This window comes from Sycon ciliatum, chromosome 6, assembly GCF_964019385.1.
Source record: "Sycon ciliatum chromosome 6, ocSycCili1.1, whole genome shotgun sequence".
Classification (NCBI taxonomy): Eukaryota; Metazoa; Porifera; class Calcarea; order Leucosolenida; family Sycettidae; genus Sycon; species Sycon ciliatum.
Window position 1 is genome coordinate 15,935,879 of NC_088648.1, and position 25,872 is coordinate 15,961,750.

Below are 25,872 nucleotides of genomic sequence, written 5' to 3' on the forward strand. Positions count from 1 at the left end.
CCCCACAGGGTAGCCCTCGGGCCCACGGCCCTCAGGCTAACCTGTCGGGCACTAACAAGCCGTAAGGCCCTCCCTGCCATGCACTAACCTATTAATAATAGGCAGGAGGGCCGTAATTGTTTCTTTCTCAGTGGCATGAAGGGTGGTGTCGTCTGCGTACTGAGAGTGTGGACAGGGTAGAACTGAAGGCAAGGAAATCAAATCAACTTTACGCATAGCTCCTTCAGCATACATGATAATTATACATTATCGGGGAAAGTGGGTCGCCTTGGACAACTCCATTGTTTGTTTTGATTTGTGTAACGGCGTTGGAAGCGCGGGGGGGGGGGGGAGGAGGTGCGAAACAAGCACGGAGCTGCCGGATCATCATTAGTCGTAGGCAACATTGATTCACGCTGCTGCCTGGAGTGCTTGCTGTGCTGGAAAGGGTGCGTCACTACTGCCTACTGTGAGTACTGGTAAACGTTGGTGTCGTTATTTTATTCATTGATTCTTGTTTTAAGCACTCGCAGACTCCATTGCAGCCACTCACACACTATAGGGTACCTCACTTCAAACTCTCCATATCTATTCTTGTTTTACTAGGGAATTCCCAACAGGTGTTAGTGTAGTGATGTTCGGGCTACTGGAGAGCTCTGATGATATTTCAGTGCTCGTGCAACACAACATTTCACCCGCGTATTGCAGCTCACCCGATGAGGATACAGAGGCTCTTCTACGTGCAAAAAGATCACAATAATTATTAATTATCGCAGGTGAATAGTTTAACCCAACACAAATGATCGTCTGTTGGCTAGTCCTGATTGTTGCAATTCGTATTAGTTCAATTTTGTTTTCAGTGTCCTTTAGTACAACGAAGATTCCTGATGAGTGTTGTACGAAAACTTGTTTGAGTCCTTTTCCTCTACACAATTTCTTCACATTTTCATCGTTTTATTGCACATTGTCTCCACAGTTTTACATTACATGAATAAAGTGTACACAAATGTCGATCCAGCTTGTATTACTGATTTTTGTGGCTAACAAATGAAAAAAATAGAATTTTATGATGACTGATGAGGAGGAGTTTCCCGAAACACTGTGTGTTGAGCATTGAGTGGTAATTTCATGCAGGTTTGCCTAGTGGAGGTAGTGGAAGGTTTCAATGGACTTCGGTCTTCAGGTGTGCTCTGGATGGCAGTCGTGAGTTAGTCAAGACAAGTGCCAAATCATGCAAGACGGCAGTGAACTCGGCTGTATAGTTGCAACGGTAGGCAATCACGACCAATACTAATCACCTACATGTCTACATGTGTATCGTGCACCGCTGCGATCAGTTGATGTAAACCTCATGACTGTACGCGTATACGATGCGGCCGCCTTGAGGATATCCAGTAGATTAGCGACCCTCAATTGAGCATGAGAAAAGATGGCGCGAGTTTAGATATTCGTGAGTTTGAAAATACAAGTGTATGCAGTTAAAAATGGTTGGTGTGATATTATCACAGCAATGGTCACTAGGTCGGGAGATTGTATTCGCTATCCACGAGTTGTGGCCATAAATTCACGATGTTGATGTTGACTGTACCGTGCGTGCAAGAGAGGAAACAAGGTGAGAAGGAAGAAACCTGAAAGATAGTATTAACGGTACGTTTCTGGCTTTTAATAGTGTAGCCACGAGGTTTACTCGCCTGTAATCATTACTCTCCTCCCCCTCCCCCCCCCCCTCTCTATCTTTCTATCTTTCTCTCTATCTCTCTACCTCTCTATCTCTCTATCTCTCTCTATCTCTATCTCTCCCCCCCCCTCTCTCTCTCTCTCTCTCTCTCTCTCTCTCTCTCTCTCTCTCTCTCTCTCTCTCTCTCTCTCTCTCTCTCGCTCTCTCTCTCGCTCTCTCTCCCTCTCTCTCGCTCTCTCTCTGTCTCTGTCTCTCTCTCTGTCACCTTGCTAGTTCAGAAACATGCAGATTTGAAATTGGATTGTTTCTACTGACAGGTGAGAGGTTTCTCTTGGACCGGGATATTTGGATCGTTGTGAGCGAGATTTGACTGAGTTAATATTTGCCTTCTCATGGTGCATGGTAGTCGAGATACTGCAGTAGGTAAGCGGATGGGAAAGCTCAATTTTTCCAGCACTTCTTCGTCAAAATTAGTTTAAATTACTAACGAAGGGGGGGGGGTATAAACAGAATGGGCACACTTGACAGGGTGATACGTGATTGGCGTGGAATACTATATACATGTGCGTACGTACTGGCATGCAGAGGACTGTTCATGTAGTAATTCTACAAAATGCTTGACAAGCGTGGCTGAGCAGGAATAATGACTGGCTGCAGTCAACACATTCCCGGTAGAATGGGGGGGGGGAAGAAATGTACCCGTTAGGCAGTGGCCTTTGGGCGAAAATTGACACGAAACGGAAACGGATAAGTAGAATGGGTGCTGCGGTGGAATGCATAACAAACCACAGGAATAAGAGATGCGAGAACACACGTGCACACACACACACACACACACACACACACGCACACACACACACACACACACACACACACACGCACACGCACACAACCACACATATAAACACAGGCACACAAAGTCAAGGTCTTGCTGAGGCTTGAGAAAGATCACCCAAGCTGACTTCGTCGAGGCGTTTTATGTTCTTCCAGGAGGCGCGCAAACGCTTGGCCCACTCCGATTTAGCCACGAGCAAAAGTACCAGAATTGCACCAGCAATGATAACCAGCACAACACCGAGGACTATGAACTTCGTCTTGGCTGATGTCGCTGTCTTCTTTGAGTCTACATCAAGCACAAGAGAGAAGGCGCACATGTGATGGCAGCAAGTGAAGATAAGAAAGCTGCACAGAGTATGTAAGTGTGTTGGTGACAGAGATACTGGAAACGTTAGACCTTCACGATCACACATCTTTCTTTGTTTTTGCCCTGGGTGTGAAACCCCAAAATAAACCCCAAAACATAGGGGGCAGAAAAAATCCGAATGAAGTTTACACTGATCACAAACGTAAACTTTCCAACTGCAAATTGGGCTGTGCTAGCAAATCTTGAACTAAAACCGGCACGAACCTTCCTGGTTCACAGCATGTTGTATGCACGTGACCTCCTCGGCAGTAAATACACACGGTGCTGCTGCCATGGCCAACAAATTTGGCCCGGCGATGAGCTGACCAACGACGGAAACGGCTCCAGCAGGCACACCAGGATGCTCAGCAGTTATATGATAGATACACATTTCACCCATAATACATAGAAAGAAGACAAGCTAGCATCATTGTCCATATTTGGCAGGATTCAGTGGTGGCTGACTGGTGGCAAAACCTTATATGGATGTAAAAAATATTGTCGTTTGTGACTGATCAAATGCCCTCGTCATTTTCCTGTCAACAGGTTTTGCCCGGGTACGCATGCTAAAAGCGTACACACACTTGAATCTGATACCAGCTCCGCATAAGCATACAAGGTCATGAACTGTGCGAGGTATACTTACAATATACTGGAGCTGGTTTTACCTGCCAAATATACATGTAGGACAGGTTTTCCCGCAGATAGGTGACCGCCATCTTCCATGCACACCTCCCACTAACTCAAATTCAAAGTGCATTCGGCTGATAATTTAGCTATTTCAACGACGCCATTTATCACACTCTGCTTACGCACCAATCACTACACATACTCACTGGTTACAGGCGAGGTTGTATCCTTAGTCGGTGTGATGTCTATTCCACCCGCTGAGGAAGGTTCAGAACTTGAAGGCAACGGTGGAGATGACGATGACGATGATGTCATCGGTGGTGATGCTGACGACAACGACATTGGTGGTGTTAGTGCTGACGGCGACGACAATGACGACATCGGCGGTGATGTTGACGATGGCTGCGATGATGTTGATGATGACGATGACGACATCGGCGGTGATGTTGACGATGGCTGCGATGATGTTGATGATGACGATGACGACATCGGTGTTGATGCTGACGATGGCGGTGATGATGTTGATGATGACGATGACGACATCGGCGGTGATGCTGACGATGGCGGTGATGATGTTGATGATGACGATGACGACATCGGTGGTGATGCTGACGATGGCGGTGATGATGTTGATGATGACGATGACGACATCGGTGGTGATGCTGACGATGGCGGTGATGATGTTGATGATGACGATGACGACATCGGTGGCGATGCTGACGATGGCGGTGATGATGTTGATGATGACGATGACGACATCGGTGTTGATGCTGACGATGGCGGTGATGATGTTGATGATGACGATGACGACAGGGATGATTCAGATGATGCACTCGGCAGTTGTGTTGGTGATTGTGACGATAGCGAAGACGGTGCACTGGAATTTGCTGTTTACATTATTAGAACACAAAGAGACAATGTACTAGAGTCAACCATCCATGAATGATCACATCTACAGTCAACTTCGCTGATAACGACTGCGGATATAACGACAATTCGCGAATAACGACAGAATTTCCATGCCCAGAGTAAAGTTCCATCTAACTGTAATACATAATTACAATGAGACTTCGGGTACAAGGACGCTTCGCGAATAAGGACACTTTTCTGATGGCCCGCCGAGTGTCGTTATACACAAAGTTGACTGTACGTAGCTACTCAGTAACACTATACACCACACTGTTTGACCTTCTGACCTTCCAAGTGCTTTTTCCAGTGCCCACTGGGAAAGAAACTTGGAAGGTCAAGAGGTCAAATTGCACGCATGTACAGTCAGACCTCGCTGGCATATCACCCAAATTTCCCCAAAATATCGAATTTGTAAATTCATACCGAGTGCTACATCAGTTGAAAGAGTATGAATAGCTGCAAAATCTCTGAACATTTTGTCTCGATCTGACCAACCGTTCAAGAGTTATGGCCGAAAATGTGCCCTTGCAAGGAAAGATTTTTTTTGTTGCACGCTGTCGTTTTTTGGCAGCACTGTATTTGAGTCTGAGCAGACTGTACGCAACTTGTCGTATCATGGAAACACGCGAAACTGTGCAAGTCCAAAAATCAGGTTTTTTTTAGCCGTGCAGCAGGACTTTTGCCAGCACCCTCGTGACGTTGCAGATATGTGGCTGGATTATTGTAGTTGACGTTGATTTAGTGACTTTGGCAAGTTTGAGTCGTGTCAAGAAGTCAGGTAGGATTCAGTACTAGGCAGTAGTGGAACGTGAGACGTAGTCACGTAGTCTTTGCCGATTTTTTAGGGTATCCTGGATTTGGTGTGCAGCCCTGTGGAAATGGCTTGCTGTGGAGGTCCCAGCACTGGATGTTGTATCAAAGGTACGACCTCGTAGCACGTGCTAAACCTAAAAAAATTCAAAAATTGACTTGGGTCTGTGGGAGTCTGTGAGAGAACGCCCGCTCGTGCCATTGTGACAGATTCCAGGGCCACGTTGAGGGGCCCTATCCCACCACCCACGGCTGCTTGTGGACTTATTTTATGTTTGGATCCTGCGCACGGACAGAATGGGCAAGAAAATGTGAAAAAATTGTAAATGCATTTGTTTGGCTCCTGGGTGGCTCGCACACCGTTGCACTATACCGGAATTTTGAGTTTTCCGGCCTGGAAAGCCTGTCAGTGAGGCGCAAGAACCTTTCAATCATGTCCAGAGGGCCAGCATAGTGGCAGGAGTGTCTGGTGAAAAATTCACTCAAATCCATTGAGAGACACCAAAGTTACGGTCAATTGAATGCCATATGAAATTTTTGGGTGATAACCGCACACATCCGTTTTCCACAAAAATATCCGGATAGGCGAAGGAACCGGACAACCGAACACACCTTCTGTGTGTATGCATGACATGTGCTGTAAATCGGTAACCAACGATCTTCTTCCAGATGGCGAGGGATCCGGATAAAAAAAGGAAAGGATACGCGAGGTCTGACTGTAACACAATGAGTGCATTGTTAACCACGTGCTAGGTCGATACCGGCATCTATATCTGCTTTCACGGTCAGTGCTATTTGTGCAGATACTGGCCAACATTGCCCTGCAGTGCCTTTCAAAATAAGTTACATGCGATTCAGACTACGGCCAACTGTGACCACGTTTCTACGACTCCGACGGGTTTCATCAGCGAGTGTACGTAAAAAAATTGAAACACGACTGCATCACCATGGAAATTCAAGTTCAGACGTGATTTTGGCCGTAGTCTGAATCGCCTATAAGCAATCCTGGCGATCACACGGCAACTTTGCTGTTTTACTGTATTAGCTGCCTGGAAAAAAACCTCGCTGTGAACTCAAAGAAATATTCCGCGTGAAAGCATGAAAATGACTAAATCGCTTGCATAAGTAAGTTCGTCGGGCTTACAGCAAACAAATTCCTCCTCGATATGAAGTCAGAGAGGATATGTAGAAAGCGTGGTAAATCATGTTGAAGCGCGGCATTGGCCCCTCTTCGTTTTGTGACAGTTTGCTTCTTTTAGCTGCAATGCAGTTTGCTCTCCGCACAATGTGACGAGAACATCCAATGTGGACGCGAGGCAAGAGATATTTCAGGGAATGTCATCACACACGAAAGCAATACATTGCTTTGCAGCACAGTGTACTTCCGGTAGAGCCAGAGCCCCTACAGTTTTGGACCTGAACGAACAAACCTCCAAGGAGTGTGTAGTCCAACTATCAGGTGTACCTATCCTGCATGGAGCAGGGGGGGGCACATGCACCCCCCCCCCCTCCTAAAATCCGACCTAGGTTCAGCATGCACATAATGACTATGAACGACACGCACCGGCAATCCTACACATATGCGGCCGTGCCTCCCCCCCCCCCCCCCCCCCCCCCCCCAAAGGGGAGCAGCTACGGCCCTGCAACTACGACTTTGATGGCTTGCAAGCTCATTCTTACCTGGCCGTTGGCACACAAAAGTGTGGAGCTGCATGCACCAAGTAGCCTTCCACTTCTGCCCGGTAGCACCTGAAGAGGGCATCATAGCAACGCACTTTCCATTGTTGGGCTCACCGGCCTCCCAGTTTGCGTAGTCAATTCGAGTTCCAGTCACAAAGTTAAAGAACAGTCCACTGACTTCATGTATACCTAGCCAGATGGTCGCACTGGACTGTGACAGGGATGCACAGTTCTCTTCAGTCTTGTTAGCTGGAGTGGCCAGCTGACCGCCTGGAAATCTGTTTCTGCAGTATTCGGCAGCATCCACGAACGTCTTTGTAGCATTTACGTACACATATTCGTAGGATGCATTCCTGCATCCTGACCAAACTGTCGAAATGGAAAACAAAACATGCGTGCACACACACACACACACACACACACACACACACACACACACACACACACACACACACACACACACAAAACACACGTGCACACATGCATGCACACATGCATGCACACACATGCACACACAAAACATTCAGATTTCAGAAATAAAACCAGCTTCCCCGTGCTGTTTTCCACGAGTCCCCTGGAGCTACTGCCGAGGAGTTGCGTGCTTCACAGTCTGCAGAGCTTTGACCATACATGTAAGCAAATAACCCCCCCCCCCCCCCCCAGAGTGTGCAACGCCTGATCCAGCTCTGCATAGGGTCTTGGTCAAGTGTAGTTGGATCTTCTAATGTCATGCGTGCACGCCACACCAGCGCAAGGCCGGTCTCGAGGCAGGGAACCGTTTTTTTTGTTCTGAGAGTCCCCGCAACTCCCCGGGTTTCCCTCAGATGTGTACGATATTATGACGCAAAGATCCGGCTACGCTTGACCAAGACCCTGTGCAGAGCTGGATCAGGCGTTGCACATTCTGGGAGGGGGGGGGGGGGGTACGCATACCAATGGTTTATAGAGAACAAAATAGAACATTACTCGTGCAAAACTGAGATTGGTAAGCATGAGGGATTTCCAGAAAAATCAATTTGAAATGTCACCCCTTAGGCAGGTCTTGTTAATGCTAACCCATGTACTGCTTGAAACGACAATCAGCTTGTAACGGAATCACAGCCATTCCGTTCCCCGGGACGCAGGACACAAAGGACAAGACTTGTTTGTTTTACATTATTTATATTGACAAGACGGAAATGGAGACAACACTCAAAGGGACGAACAAGAAGACTGACAAAAGGATTCTCGACTACAAAATCGCGCATGCTCATATCACACATGCAAGTGACTAGACGAGAACGTTTGGGGAATGCCATCACACAGGAAAACAACACATCATTTCACAACACCTGCCCCCTTGATGACATTCCACAAAATAATAAACCAACACCACGTTCCACATGCACAACAGCAAAAGGAACCACAGCAGAACAGAAAAACGGAAACCAACCATCAACCTAGAGCCGACGCTCTAAAATAATATCCGGGCCATGAAACAGGGCCAAACAAAAACCTAGAGCCGACGCTCTAAACTCAGGCACACAAGGATAACCGAAACACGAGAGCCAAAGCTCCAACAAAAACAATATGCGCGCAGCAGCGCAAAATAAATCTATAACGCAAATTAATGCAGAACAACAGAACGACGAGAAGAGCAACATACCGACAACCAAACTCAACAACACAGCAACGAACTGAACAGCGAGAGAAACATGATCAGACAATTAAGCGAGCAAGACAACAACAAGACGAACAACAAAGGACGACACACAGTCGGTGATGCCAAACTCATCCACTGGCCTCTGGCGAGCCACGGCCACACGCTCCATGCGGTACCTGCCGTCCCAGGCTCCAGTCCCCAGCTTCTGCCGGTCCACCACCTTCTCTGCCTCCTCTCCGCGTCGTCTTCCGCTTCCACCAGCTCCTCATCTCTCCTGATCACCTCCATCCCCCCGCTTACTATTATTTGTTGACGACGACGAACAGACTCATGACAAACTTACTCATCCTCTGCGTCCCGGGTTTCGGCACCACGTTGTAACGGAATCTCAGCCATTCCGTTCCCCGGGACGCAGGACACAAAGGACAAGACTTGTTTGTTTTACATTATTTATATTGACAAGACGGAAATGGAGACAATACTCAAAGGCACGAACAAGAAGACTGACAAAAGGACTCTCGACTACAAAATCGCGCATGCTCATATCACACATGCAAGCGACTAGACGAGACAGTTTGGGGAATGCCATCACACAGGAAAACAACACATCATTTCACAACAAGCTTATCTGCCGGCTTACTTGGTTGAGGGCCAGTCACAACTGTCGTCTGTTCCTTGCTTGTATTTGTTGGTGGTACTGTGCATTCGTGTGCGGAAGAAGGGAAACAAACAGACAGAGGTCAAAAACACACACACACACCTTGGACCTTGGACGCCCATCACTAGTGCAATGATAGAGTGCAAGCTGAGCAATATGGGGAGTGACGCTTCAAGTCACCCGCCCGGCAAAATGTTCACACACACACACACACACACACACACACACACACACACACACACACACACACACACACACTGTCACTGTTTTGTTTGTTTTTTGCGTTTTTTATGAGAAACCACGAACCTCAAAAACAGAATACTGCATCATAGAGATGGCTTTGGTGGTGAAACTGGAGTATGTCCGCTGACCTGAGGTGTCGGCTTCAGCGACACTTCAGTGCACCAGAAAGTGGGGAAGAGTAGACAAAAGGGATCGGGGAAATGGGAAGGAGTAGACACAGGGGTCGGGGAGGGGAGAGTACATTGTCAGGGATGTAGCAGCCGGTCCGGCTTTGGCCGGACCACTTTTTTTTAACAAAATGCCAAAAGTGCCCAGAATGCAGGATTTTACACCCTATTAAATTTCAAAATTTTCCCGGGGCCGCCCCGGACCCCCCTCCAGCCGCACCACCCCCAACTGCAGTGCTACGCACCTGAATGGATGGAGGGTGAAAATTGGAAAGATTGGTTGTGTTTATTTGAATTCGCAAACCGAACGGACTGAACATGTCCAATGACAAGGCCGTGAATGAAGTCCAAGTAACCCAGGCATGGGAAACTCGGCAGCAGACACAGATGAAAAGAAAATATGGGAACAGAAGGCTCTCAGCAAAGGAAGAAGAGAAAAGAAGGAAAGAAAAAAAGAAATGAAGGAGAAAAGAAGAAAAAGAAGAAGAACAAATCGTGGTCACGGTGAGAAGAAAGCTTTTTAGCAAAAGGAGAAAAGAAAGGATAAAGGAGAAAATGGGGAGACAAATCGTGGTCACGGCCAAAGCCGGAGTAGTTGCAGGACACAGTAGAAACGTACATGTGCTTACATATCACAACAACAGGAACAAGTATGCATGAACGGGCGCGTAGCACCGCCGTTGGCGGTGGTCCGGCCAGGGGGTCGGGGGGGGGGGGCTCTCCCCCCGGAATGTTTTTGAAATTAGGGTGCAAAATCCTGCATTCTGGGCACTTTTGGCATTGCTTTGCTATGGTGGTCGTGGTCGGGCGAAAAAAGTGGTCCGGCCAAAGCCGGACCGGCCGGAGCGGCTGCTACGCCCCTGATGAAGCATGGGCCATGCCGGTCCAGAAGTGGGAGACACCGACAGGAAGAGAGAAGACAAGAGAGAGAAATCGAAGCTTTGCAGATCTACCCACACATCCACACACCCACACACCCACACACTCACACACTCACACACGCACACACACACACGCACACACACACACACACACACACACACACACACACACACACACACACACACACACACACAAACACTCACACACTCGGTATTCCAAGAGGGTTTGGGAACTATCAAGGGTCATACAGCAACTATTCATTTGCAAGGTTCCCCTGCCCCAAGGAGTTTCAGCGCAAGACCTGTGCCCTATGCATTGAAATCCAAGGTCGAGGCTGAATTGACGAGATTGCAGACTGAAGGGGTTATCAAACCTGTTGACCATGAAGACTGGGCTTCCCCTATTGTCACGGTGCGTAAGAAGAACAACTCTATCCGTCTATGTGCTGATTTCAAGGTTACAATTAACAAGCACATAGAACCTAACCAGCACCCGATTCCGAATCCTACCGACCTGTTGTCTGAATTGTCTGGGGGATCGGTCTTCTCAAAGCTAGATCTTAGTCAGGCTTATGCTCAGTTACCTTTGGATGAACAAAGCCAGTCTTATTGTGTTATCTCCACGCACAAGGGATTGTTTGCGTTTACTCGATTGCCTTTCGGTGTCAGTTCTGCTCCGTCTATTTTCCAGAAGACCATCGAACAGATCTTACGTGGTATTCCTGGTGTCGTCATCTACTTCGACGATATCTTGATTTCCGGCAAGTCACAACAAGAGCATGATGACCGTCTCCGTACCGTTCTACAGCGCTTTCAACAAGCAGGCCTTCGTTTGAGCCGCGAGAAATGCGCCGTCTCTCAGCAGCAGGTTAGTTACCTTGGCTTCACTGTTAGTCAGCAAGGCATACAACCCACGAACGATAAGGTTCTTGCAATCATGAATGCCCCTAGGCCAACTGATGTTTCTGCTCTACGTTCTTTCCTGGGCCTTGTTAACTTCTTCGGGAGGTTCATCCCCAACTGCTCCACACTGCTAAGCCCTCTCAATTCTCTCATGAAGAAAGATGCTCCATTTGTGTGGTCTGACGATTGTGAAACCGCGTTCTGCAAAGTCAAGCAGTTCCTTGCCACTACTCCGGTCATGGCTCACTACGACCCTACGCTCCCACTGGTGCTGGAGTGTGACGCGTCACCTACAGGTATCGGGGCTGCCCTCGTGCATATCATGCCTGACCAATCTATCCGTCCTATCGTGTATGTGTCACGAGCACTGTCACAAGCCGAGAATCACTACAGTCAAATAGAGCGCGAAGCTCTTGCGATTGTCTTTGCTGTTCGTCGCCTTCACCAGTATCTGTATGGCCGACGATTCATCCTTCGAACGGATCATAAGCCATTGGTCAAGATCTTCGGACCGCATGAATCCCTCAGCAAGACATCTGCGTCCCGTCTACAGCGCTGGGCCGTCATCTTGGCTGAATATGATTACACGATTGAACACTTGGCTGGCAAAGATAATGTTATTGCCGATTGTCTCTCTCGATTACCATTGCCTCTGTCTGCTTCTGAAGAACGTGCTGTTGTGCATGCAGTATTTAGCCATTCTTTTGATCCATGTGAGTTAATACCCATTCAAGCTGCAGATGTTGCAAAGGCAAGCAAGCTCGATGGTGAGATTTCCCTGGCTATGTCATATGCCCAACATGGATGGCCGTCTTCCGTCTCTGACAGGTTAGTCCCTTTCCAGAGAATCAGACAGGATTTATCAATTGAGCATGGCTGTTTGATGTGGGGTGCTCGTGTTATCATCCCTGTACAATTTCGCCGTCAGCTACTGCAAGAACTGCATGTATCACACTCAGGTGTCTCCCGTATGAAAAGTGTAGCACGTGGCATCTTTTGGTGGCCTGGTTTGGATGAGGACATAGTCAAGCTAGCTTCGGATTGCGATATTTGTCAGCGCAATGCCCGCTTACCTGCTTCTGAACCGACTCATCATTGGGCATATCCCAATTCTGCTTTTGAGAGAATCCATTTGGATTATGCTGAATATAATTCTCTGTACTATCTTGTTCTTGTTGATGCATATTCTAAATGGATTGATGTTTTTGAGCTTGGTCACTCTGCACCAGCATCCAAGACCATTGATTGCCTTTTGCGATTCATCAGTGTATTTGGCATTCCTAGAGTTATCGTTACGGATAATGGTCCTCAATTTGTATCACACGAATTTGCTCAGTTCTGTCAAGAGAACGCTATTCAACATCACAGAACACCCCTTATCACCCCGCCAGCAACGGCCAGTGCGAACGTATTGTGCAAGAGCTCAAGAAATGCCTTAAAACTCGGCCGTCCAATCGTTCTGTGTCTGTACAATTGTCTCGTTTTCTATTTTCTTACAGAAATACACCACACACTTGTACAAAACAATCCCCTTCTAACCTTTTGTTCAAGAAGGCTCCCACTACATGCTTATCCCTGCTGCAACCCAGCTTTGCCTCTGCCATGCAGCAACAGCATCAGCTCTCGACTGATGCCCGAAAGCAGTTTGACTCTACCCAGGCTGTATGGGTCCACAACGCCAGGCCGGGCAGTAAGCCCAAGTGGTTGGAAGGTACTGTTGAGAAGCGGCTAGGCCCGATTACCTATCTCGTGTCTGTGTGTGGTATGTTGCGCCAAGTTCATATTGATCACCTTCGCGCCCGTATGCCTACCTGCCTTGCTGAAACTAGCACACCCCCCACTGAAGATTCTGAATCTAGTACTTGTTTGCCCGCTCCTACTAATCCACCTGCGTCATGTTCTCTGTCTCCGTCTGCTGCTTCTGTGCCTGTTAGCCCGGTTGTACCTGCTCATGCTACACCCGAGGTGTCTCATGCATCTGCCGAAACTACGGCTGAAATGCCTGCTGTGTTTTCCCCTACAAGTCCAGACACCGTAGCTGACCATGTTGCGGTCCCTGCATTATCTGCTGAGCCTGCTATCACTTCTGCCTCCCGCTACCCTGTCAGAACTAGACGTGCTCCAGACCGATTGGATTTGTGAGTTGTTTGCCACTGCAGCGCTCACATTATTATTAATATTAGTTATTTTATTTTTCTCACATTATTATTATTAGTTATTTTTATTTTTTATTTTTTTTATTTATTTATTTTCTTTATTTTTCTTAAGGGGGAAGGATTGTTATAGCCTGCATTTACATGCCGTCGCTGCATGCTTCTCTCTCGCTGCTTCTTCGTACGACATTATCTCCATTCGCGCATGTCTACGGTATTCTCTCATCTTGGCTGCTGGCCCTTACCTGGTTGCTCTGGGCATGCTCGGGCCATTCTCTTGTTTACCTTCGTAATGATAACTACCAACCATAATTACTCCTCGTGTTGCTTGTGACTGTCGTGTGCCACAAGCATGCAGTAACTAAGTGTAAGTTACAACAACGTGGACATTCAACCATGAAGGCAGAGGACATAGGAGCCTGATTGGAGTTTCTCGTGGCATAGGACGGCCACACAGAGACACTTTGGGATTTTCTGAATAATACCGTACGCACGATGCTGAGATCAATTTGTGCGATATCAAATTGTTTGTGATCTACCACATCGAGCAGAACGGGATCCAAACACAAGCTTACCGACGGTTAGGCTGCCGACCTGACTGGACAAATGATCCCTGGCTTCACCAGACGCCAGGAGCCGGACACCATCCTTTGCCGCGACGTCCATCTCCAAAAAGAACTCCATCTTCGTCATGAAAAGGCTTGAAATACTCAATATTCAACCGAAATTCGCGGTCTCACCCTTTCTCAGATCGAATTATTTTTTTTGTTGTAGCAGTTGCAGGGCAGATCCCCGCCACTACTTCAACAGGAGATGGCTCCAAAGCATGCCTGGAACAAGCCATATCGAGGTTGCAAGCCACCCCTCTCAGCAAGAAATTCAGAAATCCACAGTAACACTGATAATAAGATGCACCCCGGTATCATCAAGGGCTTGGCTGCAGGGAGCAGCCACGTGCACATCGTCATTGGAGACCCTACCTTCTTTCTCGCACACAAAATTCACCCGATCGCCACAGGCCTCGGTGGCATCCCAGTCTTTCCCATTTGCATGATCGGCATCGTACCACATTGTGGCGCAATGGCCTTGCCTGGGCTCGTGCTGTTTCCAAAAGAAGGTCCCTGGTCTGTTTTTCGTCTCGAACTCCAGCCAAGTGTCACCCACCCTGTATATGCCCAGCCAGATTGTGGTGAGCGGTTTCGAGCGGTACAGACAGCCATGCTCCGCTTCGGTGCGTGGCATGGCGATCTTCGCACCCTCGTAGTGCGTTCTGCAGTGTATTGCGGCCTCGGCGAAATTCTTCCTCAGATGCGCCTGGAACAGATAGGACTTGTTTCCACATTTGCTCCAAGCTGCAGAAAATCAACAACGACGACAATCAAGAGCTTAGTAGCAGTGGTGAAGCCTCCCGCAGCTTCATTCATAGGAAGTGGTTTTCAGAGCAGATCGCTCTTTCCCATTCACTCAGCAACAATATCGAACTCTTTTATCTATCTGTTTTTACAACGCTTCGGCAAATTGTCCACATCAGGTATGCATAATATCATGAACAATCATGAACACAACAACAACAATGAAGGCAACGACAACATTAATGACTTGGGCGACAATGACAATAATGACGTCGACGACAACGATGGCGGTGAGCACGGGTTCTGTGCACAGCACAGTACTGTTAAGTGAGAAACTTTTGCTAGAGATTCAATTTTTAATGTCTCCGTTTTTTGCGGCAATCTCACAATCACGAATACAAAATCACTGCAAACTGTTCTTTCCATTGTTGTGACTATAATTATAAGATATACCTGAAGAGGTGGAATCGCAAAAGTGTCTCGTCGTGAACCAGTGAAGCTCATAAAAAAACACAAAAATTGCACGCAGTGAAAGTTGCTCGTTCTACAGTATTCACATTACCATAACCCAAAGCCTTGCCTACATTCTAAAAATCACCAGGTGAAGTATTTGTCAGGAAGCTGGTGTGGTTAGAGTGATGGGGGCGGGGGGGGGGGGGGGGGGAGGGAGGTACAGCTATGAATCCAGAAGAACGATAGGATTTCACTTTCACTTTCTGCAGTGCAAACATCTCTATTCAAAAGCCGTCTTGATATTCACAACCTTGGGCGTGTGCAATTTGAACAAGATTCACACTACTCCCAACAATCACTGCGTTCACATGATGCCAAGGATAGGCAGTGTGTACATGTTACGTGCATCCTGACGTGTAACAAGTGTGGAAACTTGCCTGGTAGCTCGGATCTGTTGGTAGCTGCAGAGAGCAACACAGCACACAGCACAACCAAACATAACGCATAGGCCAACACGCACGGGGGGGGGGGGGGGATGTACTCAGTGTGCTGACAGTGCTCAACACCGAGAAAGGCAGAGCATAACACACGGAACAACAAGGGCAAGCAAGGCTAAATTGTTGCAACTGCGCTGAGTTTCACGCATTACACAATCATCAGGCAAACAGGAGAATTGCGTAAGCATGAAACTCAGAGTAGCCACAACTTAGCCTTGCTTGCCCTTTGTTGTTCTGTGCACACCAACACACATTAAACCTAACAATCATAGTCTACAGCTCCCTAAAGCCCATCACGTAAAAGCTCTCAACGCTGATTGGCAAAGATGGTGAAGCTGCGCCGTGGCACTTAACTCACGCTGGAGACGCATCACACTGGTCTTATATGCTCCAACATGTGCAGAATAGCACACCCCCCCCCCCCCTCTCACTCTCACACACACACACACACACACACCCATACACACACACCCATACACACACCCATACATACACACCCATACACACACACACACACACACACACACACACACACACACACACACACACACACACACACACAAGCCAAATTTGTTCTAATCACCCGCCAGCGGCTTTCCAGGAAGATGCCCTGCAAACAGTTCTGTCCAAACGCGACACAGTTTCATGAAACCATAACTTGTCCACTGATTCAAGCTGAAGGAAACACAAACAATTATCGGAGGGAGTGACAACCGTGTGATTGTTGCCCTCCAAATGCCTGTTCTTACCTGCTCTCTGACACATAACATGCTCGCTGTTGCTGCACGACACAATGCCCCAATGGCCGGCCGTAGACATTCGCACGCAACCGTGTCCGTGAGGTTGTGTGTTGGGCGGCCAGTTCGTATACGTTACATCTCGTTTCGTTGCAAAGTCGAGCAGACGTCCGTTGATTCGAAGGAAACCCAGCCACATTTCCCACGGGGTTCTTTTCACATTATGAATGCAGTTGAGTTCAATGGCATTCATTGGAGCGGCAATACGACCACCTCCATACTTCATGCAGAGATCTGCAGCATCGGCGAATGTTTTCTCGCGATGTTGCGATGTGAACAGGTACTCATAGGATGAGTTGGCACATTCAGACCAGACTGCCAGGTTGGTGAGCAGAAAAGCAATGCAAGAATGCACACACACATACACACACACACACACACATATACATTTGTACCTGTACTTGTTCACTGCCAAAACTGGTCACGTTGGTCTCCCGGGGAGAGGGAAGGGAGACTCAGAAGGAAACTCGCCAGCTATTTTGCTCACACACACACACGCACAACCCCTAACATACAAAGTGCCGGAGCAACTAGCATATCATGGCATAACCATGAGGTGCCAGGTAATGGGTGCCAATGGTTACCGAGCATTAAAATGGGTGCCAATGGTGCCAAGCAATGGGTGTCAATAGATCCCAACCACTAATGGATCCCAAGCCGCACTAATGGATCCCAAACTCACGTCGGCTGTACTGCTCCCTTTCCTCTGCTATTTACCATGGTACATGGTATTGGTGCACCACCACACTTCTTATACTTTCTTTCTACGCCATGGCTGGCAAACGTCCCCTCCTCATCTATATTGGCACTGATTCATCTTTAGTAGGGGTGAAACGAGTATCTACAGTTGCGCTCGGTGAAATCCGGCCCGAAGTGCATAACTGGCGCCCAGTACTGATGCGGCCCTTGACGCCCTCAAAGTTGTACACGTGCTAGTGTGCGCGTGTGCCGTATGAACTGTGCATGTGCTGCACTACTCATACGCACGCATGCTTACACCAAAGTGTAAAAACCGCGCCAAACAAAGACAACTTAAGGTGTAACATTCATTTTCAGTTCAGCACAAGTAAAGAAGACGGAGATCATTTCGAAGCAGTTTATTTCATACACAGAACAGCAGGGCTTCAATATTTTGTGTGGCCACCGTCAGCTTCGATTAGGGCTTCAACACGACGTGACATTGACTCCACGTATGGGGAAACCGTGTCAGGACCCAACGAGTCCCACGCCAGGTGCAGTGCCTGCACCAGCTGGTCAGCATTCTCGCAGCGATGTGGAATTATTCTCTTCTTGAGAAGAGCCCACACATTCTCGTTTGGATTCATGTCCGGCGAGCAGGGAGGTTGAAACAGGATGTTGGGTACTCCGCTATCGAGAAGATCCTGCTGTACCTGTGCTTGAGTGAAGTAAATGAAAGAAATTTTGAACTGTTTTTAGCATGCAACACGTGCACTCCGAACTTTTACACGAGGTGCGTACATGCAGTTGAGTTCATACACACAAATCGCCAGTGATGTAATGGGAGCTGGCTTCGCGGCGCCGGCTTTGTACTTCGGGCCGGATTTCACCGAGCGCAACTGTATTTTGACCAACCGATCACTCATTCATAATATTCGATCGAGTATCCGATTATTTCGAGTATTTTATCGAAATTCAAAAGCGCTAGATTTGTGAGTTCTCGACTAATTCGGAAGAAATTATCTGTGAACATAGAACAAAAGTCGCCAACGTCTTGTACAGAGTGTAAAGTAACGATTTTCACCGGTACTTTCATTATCTCAAAACAAAATAACGTTACTTGCCGTGGTGATCGCATCGTCCAAGTCATAAAATACTGACTCAAAGGCACGAATAATGCGTGCATACCAGTCGATGAGCAGTACAACAGGAGTTTTTGAAAAATAGAATGCCAGTACTAAAAAAAACAAAAAAAACAAAAAACGATCGAGTGCAAAATTTCGAATACTCGCTCGTTTGAGATTTTGGAACGAATACTCGAATATTCGAACTAATCGTTTCACCCCTAATCTTTAGCCACTGGAAGGTGTAGTAATAATAATAATAATAATAATAAATACTTATACTGTACCGTGGAATCCCGCGGATAAGCCCCCGGGGCATATCTGTTTCACAAGGACTTTCGGTGGGCTTATACAGGAACATGGGCTTATATGCCGACACCAAAACTGTGCTATTGAAAGGTACCAAGGAAGTGAGAAATGAAACGTAGCGTACATTGCTGAAAATCACTGTGCAAACAAAAACAACCGATGATTGTGTTGAAATGTACAAAACAGACTTTGGCTTATACGCGAGGATGGGCTTAAACATGGGTGGGCTTATCCGCAGGATTCTACGATAATGGATCCCCAGCACTAGTGGATCCCAAACATTAAAATGGACCCCAAGTATCTTGCTTACGGATCTCTGGTTTTACAGGTCCACTTGAAGTCGTTGCTGGCGCTACGGTTGCTGTTGTGGAGGAGTTTCCTGTAACTGGAAATACATTGTAACCCAAGAACGGTACAAACATGGATGCATGTAGACGTCAGCAGGATATCCATTGTTGTTGCTAGTTCCGCCGCAAAGGCAAAGGGTGAACGAATTCTGCTTGTAGATCGTCTCCAAGCCATAATACGCTATGGTTCCCCTCAGTCCTTCTCACCTTGCTCCCCCTTATGTTCGGGCTGCCCGTTTTGGAGCCATCAGTCGCCATCAGTTGCCTGATGATCATAGTAATACGTCGAACTCAGAGTTGCGACACCGCTTCGAATCTCTCTCTTGTGCCCAAGCCACAATAGATGAAAACGATGTTCAAATCCTAAAATGTTGTTTCATTGTTCTTGTGGTATGAGTGCGCTCACATTACTTTCATCGATATTGAATATTATGTAAAACATGAAAAATTTGCCAGAAGCACAGAACTACGAAATATTTTCGTCAGCTCGTCGCAGACCCCTTGTGTCACCTTTGACACACTGGGAAGACCAGCCATTGCTCCATTAGCCTAGTGAACCTCTAACTACCGGCAAAGCGCACCTAGAAAAGTTGTTTATTTAATTAAGCAAACCATCGATTCCCACCATCAGAAACCTGCATATAACGGGGAAAAAACAGTGAAGAGCAACGGGATGTTTAAAGTTTGATTGTACCCAGAATTTTCATTGGCATGCGTTGTCAGGTGTGTGTGTGTGTGTGTGTGTGTGTGACGTCATCACTTCGAAGCCCTGTAGTCTTCTTGATGGATCAAAGCCATCTCCGCCGGGCATTATAGGAGGTTTTCAGTCCTGGCCAGAGAATCCCAGCCTCATGATTAAATGGCAGCGCCGAGCTCAAGTGGTCAGAGTTTTTTTCTTATGATGTTAGGGTCGGCTAGCCCTCACGAGGTCGGAATTCTCTGACCAATTCTCTATGTGAAGGGCTCACCTTTCCTCTGGCAAACAAACATTAACGGCTTGGCGCAGTTCACGTCATCCCACTGCTGACCCTGCGGTTGAGATTGGTCGATGTCATACCACATTGCTCCACAGCTTCCACCGTCCGGCCTGTGTGCAGCCCAGTTAGAAAACGATAGTTTGAAGTTGCCGTCGAACTCTAGCCATTGATGACCTACTCTGAAAAAGCCGAGCCAGATTGTGGTGAGGGGCTTGGAGTTGAACACACAGTCCTGTTGCGCTTGGCTCTGCGGCATGGCAAGCTGACCACCAGTATGCTCTCTGCAGTATGTTGCCGCCTCGAGGAAATTCTTTTTCATATTGCCTTGGTATTGGTACTCGTATGAGGTGTTGGCACAACCTTTCCAAGCTGCAAAGTAGCAACGTACAAGAGAAGAGAAGACGGCATTGTTATAGATTGATCTATTATTAATATTAGTCGTACGATCTACGATCTACGTTCTGCTACGTGTGTCGTTCTACGTGTGTTCTACGTGTGTCGTTCTACGCTCCTTTGATGCATGCATGACGAAGAGTGACAATGTCTTACCTCATTATGAATCAGTCTTCTTCTGCATTACGTCTGCATGGCTGACGTGTGTCTTACTTTGGTACGAGCTGACGAGGCCTATACTGTCGTGTCATAGCGCCATTAGTGCCACGACAGCACTGACGTGTCTCTGCTGCTTATCTCTCCATGATTGCCATTTTACATGTTCACTTCTAAATTATCCTAGAACAAACCAGATGGTGTTTCCTGCTGTGGTATGCGCGAGTTGCATGGAATGAATCTTGCGTGCGTACGTTATAACAGGCATCACTGACAACAGCAATATTCAATCACCAGTTTTGTTTAAGCAAAAGATCTCATCCATGCTGCTTAACTCAATCTGCTCATGCACGAACCACGCTCACTTGTACACCTAGTTTGCCCACTGCTCAAGTGCTCCAAACCCTTCATGCGATGTAAATCTCAACAATTATCTCTTATTGGCCACAAGCCTTCATGAGAATAAGGATTTCAAACATTAGAACTACATTGGCTGTGCCGAGAGTCAGTAATGTTTCAAGTATTTCAAGAGAATTTGTGAGCTCGACATCGAACCAAGGCAAGCTGGAGAGACATACGGCCTAGTTACTAGCTATTGTGCAACAGTACCTGCGAGGTCTGTCTTGTTTGCCACCGCTGTTGACAGAAATAGAGCACACAAGAGCACAACACACACACACTCACACACGTGCACACACACACACACACGCACACACACAAAACACACAACACACACACACACACGTTTTTAATAATGGCCTCATTCTTTTCACAGTGGAAAGAGAGCTTCAAGGACTCCTAGATTGCAAAAATCAAGCAGCCAGAAAGTAAGTTGTGGTGGTAATGGTGGAGTGAAGTGCAATTCCATACGTAACAGACTTCTTTTGTGCAAAATCCCTCCGCGGATCACGTTCTCTCTCACACCTCACATTTGCAACAGCAAAACCACAGTGCAGGGTCGGCTGCGGACAGCCACATTGCAAAACAAAAAAGAAGGATCACGTTCTTACCTCTCTGGCACAGCACATGCTCTGTGATAGAGCAGCCGACATCCCGCCATTTGCGCTTGTCGCCATCCTGCTTCAGAGACACACACTTCTCGTGACTGTCGGGCCTCCCTTCATTGTGCCCCCAGTTGCTATAATTGAGTATTGTTTTTGTTTCAAAATCGATGAACTCTCGGCCCACCTTGTGAAAACCCAGCCAGACAGCATATGGAGTATACTCTTCTTTGGCTTCAAACAAACAGTTGAGCTCCTCAGAATTCATCGGCGTGGCAATCTGTCCGCCTGTGAGTTCTGTCCTACAGTAGTTAGCGGCCTTAGCGAATGTCATTTCAGTCCGCCGACTGTACATGTAATATTCATAGGACACATTGGCACAGCGGTGCCCGACTGGAGAATTGAACAACAAAACACATGCGCGTGCACGCGCACACACACACACACACACACACACACACATACATACATACACACATTTACGTATGCGTACAGCGAGGGCAGAGGCAGAGACAATCGACTACCGTATAATTATGATGAGACAGGACCGAGAGAAAGAGAAGAAAGAGAGCATGTGTGTGTGTGTGTGTGTGTGTGTGTGTGTGTGTGTGTGTGTGTGTGTGTGTGTGTGTGTGTGTGTGTGTGTGTGTGTGTGTGTGTGTGTGTGTGTGTGTGTGTGTGTGTGTGTGTGTGTGTGTGTGTGTGTGTGTGTGTGTGTGTGTGTGTGTGTGTGTGTGTGTGTGTGTGTGTGTGTGTGTGTGTGAGAGAGAGAGAGAGAGAGAGAGGAGAGAGAGAGAGAGAGTGAGAGAGAGAGAGAGAGAGAGAGATAGAGAGGAGAGAGAGAGAGAGAGAGAGAGAGAGAGAGAGAGAGAGAGAGAGAGAGAGAGAGAGAGAGAGAGAGGGGGGAGGGGAGGGAGAGAGAGAGAGAGAGTGAGAGTAAGAGAGAGAAAGAGTGAGGGAGAGGGAGAGATAGAGAAAGAGAGAGTAGAGAGAGAGAGAGAGAGAGAGAGAGAGAGAGAGAGAGAGAGAGAGAGAGAGAGAGAGAGAGAGAGAGAGAGAGAGAGAGAGAGAGAGAGAGAGGGGGAGGGAGGGGAGAGAGAGAGAGAGTAAGAGAGAGGGAGAGGGAGAGGGAGAGATAGAGAAAGAGAGAGAGAGAGAGGCAGAGAGAGAGAGAGAGGAGAGAGAGAGAGAGAGAGAGAGAGAGAGAGAGAGAGAGAGAGAGAGAGAGAGAGAGAGAGAGAGAGAGAGAGAGAGAGAGAGAGAGAGAGAGAGAGAGAGAGAGAGAGAGAGAGAGAGAGAGAGAGAGAGAGAGAGAGAGAGAGAGAGAGAGAGAGAGAGAGAGAGAGGGAGAGGGAGAGGGAGAGAGAGAAAGAGAGAGAGAGGGGGACAGGGAGAGAGAGAGAGGCATACGCGCATACAAGTTGCCCTGGCAGCCAGTCTCTATACCCTAAAAGTAATAATATTATTACACGAGATCTCTGCCCTACGCATCCTGGACTTCGCTATCGGCAGAGTGCATCCAGAAGTCGTTATTTGCCATTATTGTTTGACATCTGGCGTCACCACTTCTCTCTCACATCTCACATTTGCAACGGCAAAACCACAGTGCAGGGTCGGCTGCAGACAGCCACATTGCAAGGCAAAGAACAACGAGAAGCGTATACTTCTACGCCTCATAAGTTCTTTTATCATCGACAATTTTTTTTGTATTCGTCTTACCTCTCCTCGTGAGTGCTGTCTGACCCTCGTTTGCAGCTGTTGTCGGTGTTACTGTTGTTGTTGAGGCTTGGTGTCCTGCAACTGGACATACGTGTGTAACAAACATGCAAACATATGCAACTGCAGATATGCGTCACAAACATTCAAACTTACGCAACTGCAGATATGCGTAACAAACATTTATTTATTCCCGAAGCTATGCAGAAGACGTTACTTCAGTAACGTCTGGCGCTAGCCAGGGTCCACACAGCTTTAATTCCCGTAGCTATGCAGAAGACGTTACTTCAGTAACGTCTGGCGCTAGCCAGGGTCCACACAGCTTTAATTTGGTATTTGTTTGTTTGTGTGTTTGTTTGTTTGTTTGTTTGTTTGTGTCACGCCTGGCGCTATCCCGTCTCTGTCCCGTATCTGTCCCGTATCTGTGACTACAAAGGCTCTACAGGATTGTACATAACAGCTGTCCACAATATTTGCGGGCTCCTGTATCTGTCCCGTACCGTACCAATATTCGTCGTATTATGCATACGACTCCCTGATGTAGAGTGGGATTTGGAAAGAAATAGGGAGACGAGGAGGAAATTAAATTAGAATAGACGCCGATAAGGTGATAGGATGCGTCAGCATAAACATACTTTGGAAGAGAGATCCCGTCGTCTCCAAAATAAGCGTGAACGAGCGATTCAGTGCCGGTCACAGGAAACGTCGGAAGAGAGATCCCGTCGACTCCAGAACGCCCGTGGTCGGTAGAGTCCGGCGGTACCAGGCAACGTCAGGACAGACATCCCGTTGAGTCCAGAACGCCCGTGATCGGCAGAGTCTAAGCCGGTCCCAGGAAACGTCAGGACAGACATCCCGTCGAGTCCAGAACGCCGTGATCGGCAGAGTCAGCGCCGGTCCCAGTAAACGTCAGGACAGACATCCCGTCGACGCGCAGAAAAACAAAATCTGCAGCCTCTTTTGCCGTCGAACAGGATACGTATTTATATAGGAGACTGTAAAGTTATGTAATGTCCAAATTTCGACGTGAGCAGCAGGTCACTCGCGTTGATTTTTTCGACGTGCGAGCCAAATAACGCGAGCTGAACTTTCGCGTCGCAGACATCCCGTCGACGCGCAGAAAAACTAAATCTGCAGCCTCTTTTGCCGTCGGACAGGATACGTATTTTAGGAGACTGTAAAGTTATGTAATGTGCTCCTCAGGCAACCATGCATTCGGCGTCGTCATTGGCTCAACAGGTCAATGTAGATGTATTACTACAAAAAGGCCAGAAAATCCGATTCCTGTATTAAAATCAACTAATGTTCGCTGGCGATTTAATTTCGCTGATTTCGCCGCTTGGTACCAACCGGACAAAGTAAATCGCAGGCCAACGTTTGTCATATAGGCAAATGATGCATGATTGAGCAATGGATGCATGTGAGAGCAAAAATACCGATCGATTTCAAATTTGACGTGAAACTGCGCGTCACGTCGGAAATAACGTGCATCTTAACCTCTCTAATCGAGAGGTTTCTATTTCTCATCGGCCAAAATTTGTTGATTTACAATATAAGGAGATAAAAATTAAAGAAGGAGCAAAACAAAAGTAGATGATTATCAGAGAAACAACAATCCGCAATAAATTCTGCAAATACTTTTGCCTAACTCATAATATTCAAACCGATTGAAACGTTTTTGCAATACAGTGATGTGGCCAATGAACGGAAAAAGACAATTCCATCAGTTCTTATAACATGTACGATGAGCTAGGCAAAAAGCATAAAAGCATAGCGTAGGGCCCTGAGCTTCCAAGCTCTCTCGTTTGGTATTTGTGTGTTTGTTTGTTTGTGTCACGCCTGGCGCTATCCCGTATCTGTCCCGTACCGTACCGTACCATCAAACACAGCTGGCCACGTACAGCTGGCGGCAATATTCAAATAGGGCTTTCAAACGCAAGATCATAACGTGAAGCAACTTGGAAGAATGGGTATGAATGCGAAGTGTATGGGGGAATGCATGTAGGGCGATAGTGCGGGTTCGAATCCTAGGATATGCCTGAAACAAAATAGGAGAATTGAAAATTTTATAATATACCTATGCTTTTTTTGGCGTCATCAAGGCGGTAGACGGTGTCGTATTATCCTCGATCGTGCTTATCTCGTACCGTACCGTACCATCAAAGACGGCTGGCCACAATGCATATTCAAATAGGGCTTTCAAATGCAAGATCATAACGTGAAGCAACTAGTTACTTGGAAGAATTAGTATGTATGCAAAGTGTATCGGGGGGATGCATGCAGGGCGCGCGATAGTGTAGGTTAGAATCCCAGGTTATGTCTTAAAAAAAGATTTTTTTTAAAGAATTTATAACAATGTCATCCCTATGCTTTTTTTTGTCTAGGTCATCAAGGCAAAAAAGCATAGCGTAGGACCCCGAGCTTCCAAGCTCTCTCGTTTATTTTATTCCAAGCAATACATGGCTGGGGTAGCCAATGACCACTTTGCGTGGCGATTGCAGGGTTTTTATAGCCAACCATGCACACATACATATACACAGGGATGAGCACTGCAGT

At 47.2% G+C, this 25,872-nt stretch overlaps 1 protein-coding gene across 3 annotated transcripts in view; it reads right to left on the bottom strand.

Moving 5' to 3' along the window:
- Nucleotides 1-2,008: 2,008 nt before the first annotated feature.
- LOC135819472 (macrophage mannose receptor 1-like) overlaps nucleotides 2,009-25,872 on the bottom strand; it is a 44,426-nt gene continuing 20,562 nt past the window's right edge. For 2 of the 3 annotated variants that reach the window (XM_065332687.1, XM_065332685.1), the window contains 12 exons: nucleotides 23,320-23,400; nucleotides 21,610-21,993; nucleotides 21,209-21,235; nucleotides 20,042-20,419; nucleotides 19,037-19,111; nucleotides 16,568-16,930; nucleotides 15,759-15,782; nucleotides 14,497-14,868; nucleotides 9,152-9,208; nucleotides 6,870-7,238; nucleotides 3,677-4,357; nucleotides 2,009-2,780 (listed from right to left, as the gene is read on the bottom strand). In XM_065332687.1, the coding sequence (XP_065188759.1) occupies nucleotides 2,578-2,780; nucleotides 3,677-4,357; nucleotides 6,870-7,238; nucleotides 9,152-9,208; nucleotides 14,497-14,868; nucleotides 15,759-15,782; nucleotides 16,568-16,930; nucleotides 19,037-19,111; nucleotides 20,042-20,419; nucleotides 21,209-21,235; nucleotides 21,610-21,993; nucleotides 23,320-23,400 (3,014 nt within the window). In that variant the 3' untranslated portion in view covers nucleotides 2,009-2,577. The remainder of the gene's footprint in view (nucleotides 2,781-3,676; nucleotides 4,358-6,869; nucleotides 7,239-9,151; nucleotides 9,209-14,496; nucleotides 14,869-15,758; nucleotides 15,783-16,567; nucleotides 16,931-19,036; nucleotides 19,112-20,041; nucleotides 20,420-21,208; nucleotides 21,236-21,609; nucleotides 21,994-23,319; nucleotides 23,401-25,872) is intronic. The other variant, XM_065332686.1, reaches the window with a different exon arrangement.